Source organism: Castanea sativa, chromosome 7, assembly GCF_040712315.1.
Source record: "Castanea sativa cultivar Marrone di Chiusa Pesio chromosome 7, ASM4071231v1".
Taxonomy (NCBI): domain Eukaryota; kingdom Viridiplantae; phylum Streptophyta; class Magnoliopsida; order Fagales; family Fagaceae; genus Castanea; species Castanea sativa.
Window position 1 is genome coordinate 39,439,789 of NC_134019.1, and position 755 is coordinate 39,440,543.

Genomic DNA, 755 nt, shown 5'->3' on the forward strand with positions numbered 1-755 from the left:
CATATCAGGGGGGGACCTTAAGCACCAAGTTGGGTCTGTGATTTTGATAGCATCCCAATCCTAAATTCTATCATGCAAGGACAACGTACATGTTGATAAAACCCTCACATGCATGCAATCAAGTATCTGTAGCTACCATATCTCTCTCCTATAAATGCCACAATAACAACTAGTCTTTCAACAAAAATCTAAGTTGAGTATCATATTCAAGGAAAAGAAAAAAAGCTTTTTGCAATCTTGAATTTGTCTTTGTTATAGTGTGAGAGAAAATGGGTATTCATCTACCACAGATAGTTCTTCATGCCAAACAAATTATTCATAGGAGGTCTTTTAATGTTCCGAAAGGCCATTTCGCGATATATGTAGGAGAGGAAGAGAAGAATAAGAAACGTTTTGTGGTTCCAATCTCTTATTTGAAGCATCCTTTGTTCCAAGAGTTGTTGAGTAAGGCAGCAGAAGAGTTCGGTTTCGATCATCAAATGGGAGGTCTTACAATTCCATGTGCTGAAGAGGATTTTATTAATCTCACTTCTCGTTTAAATAGCTCGAGGAGCTAATGTGATTTAATTTCTTCAATTGTACTAATTCTTTCATTTTCTTTTAAAGATTTGTTAGATATATAGGCATGTAATTAATGAGTGAAGGATCCACAAGTAGCAAATGCGAAAGTCCTTGTTCCAAAGTTCTGTATATATGATAATAAGAGCAAGAATGGTCTGTCTTCACAATTATTGGTGGATACAAGCATGAGAACG

General features: G+C 35.8%; 1 protein-coding gene across 1 annotated transcript; it reads left to right on the top strand.

The window, feature by feature from the left end:
• Positions 1-204: 204 nt before the first annotated feature.
• On the top strand, positions 205-755 carry LOC142642501 (auxin-responsive protein SAUR15-like). Its single transcript, XM_075816867.1, has one exon. It carries the CDS (start codon positions 270-272, stop codon positions 555-557), a length of 288 nt encoding a protein of 95 aa, XP_075672982.1. The 5' UTR covers positions 205-269; the 3' UTR covers positions 558-755.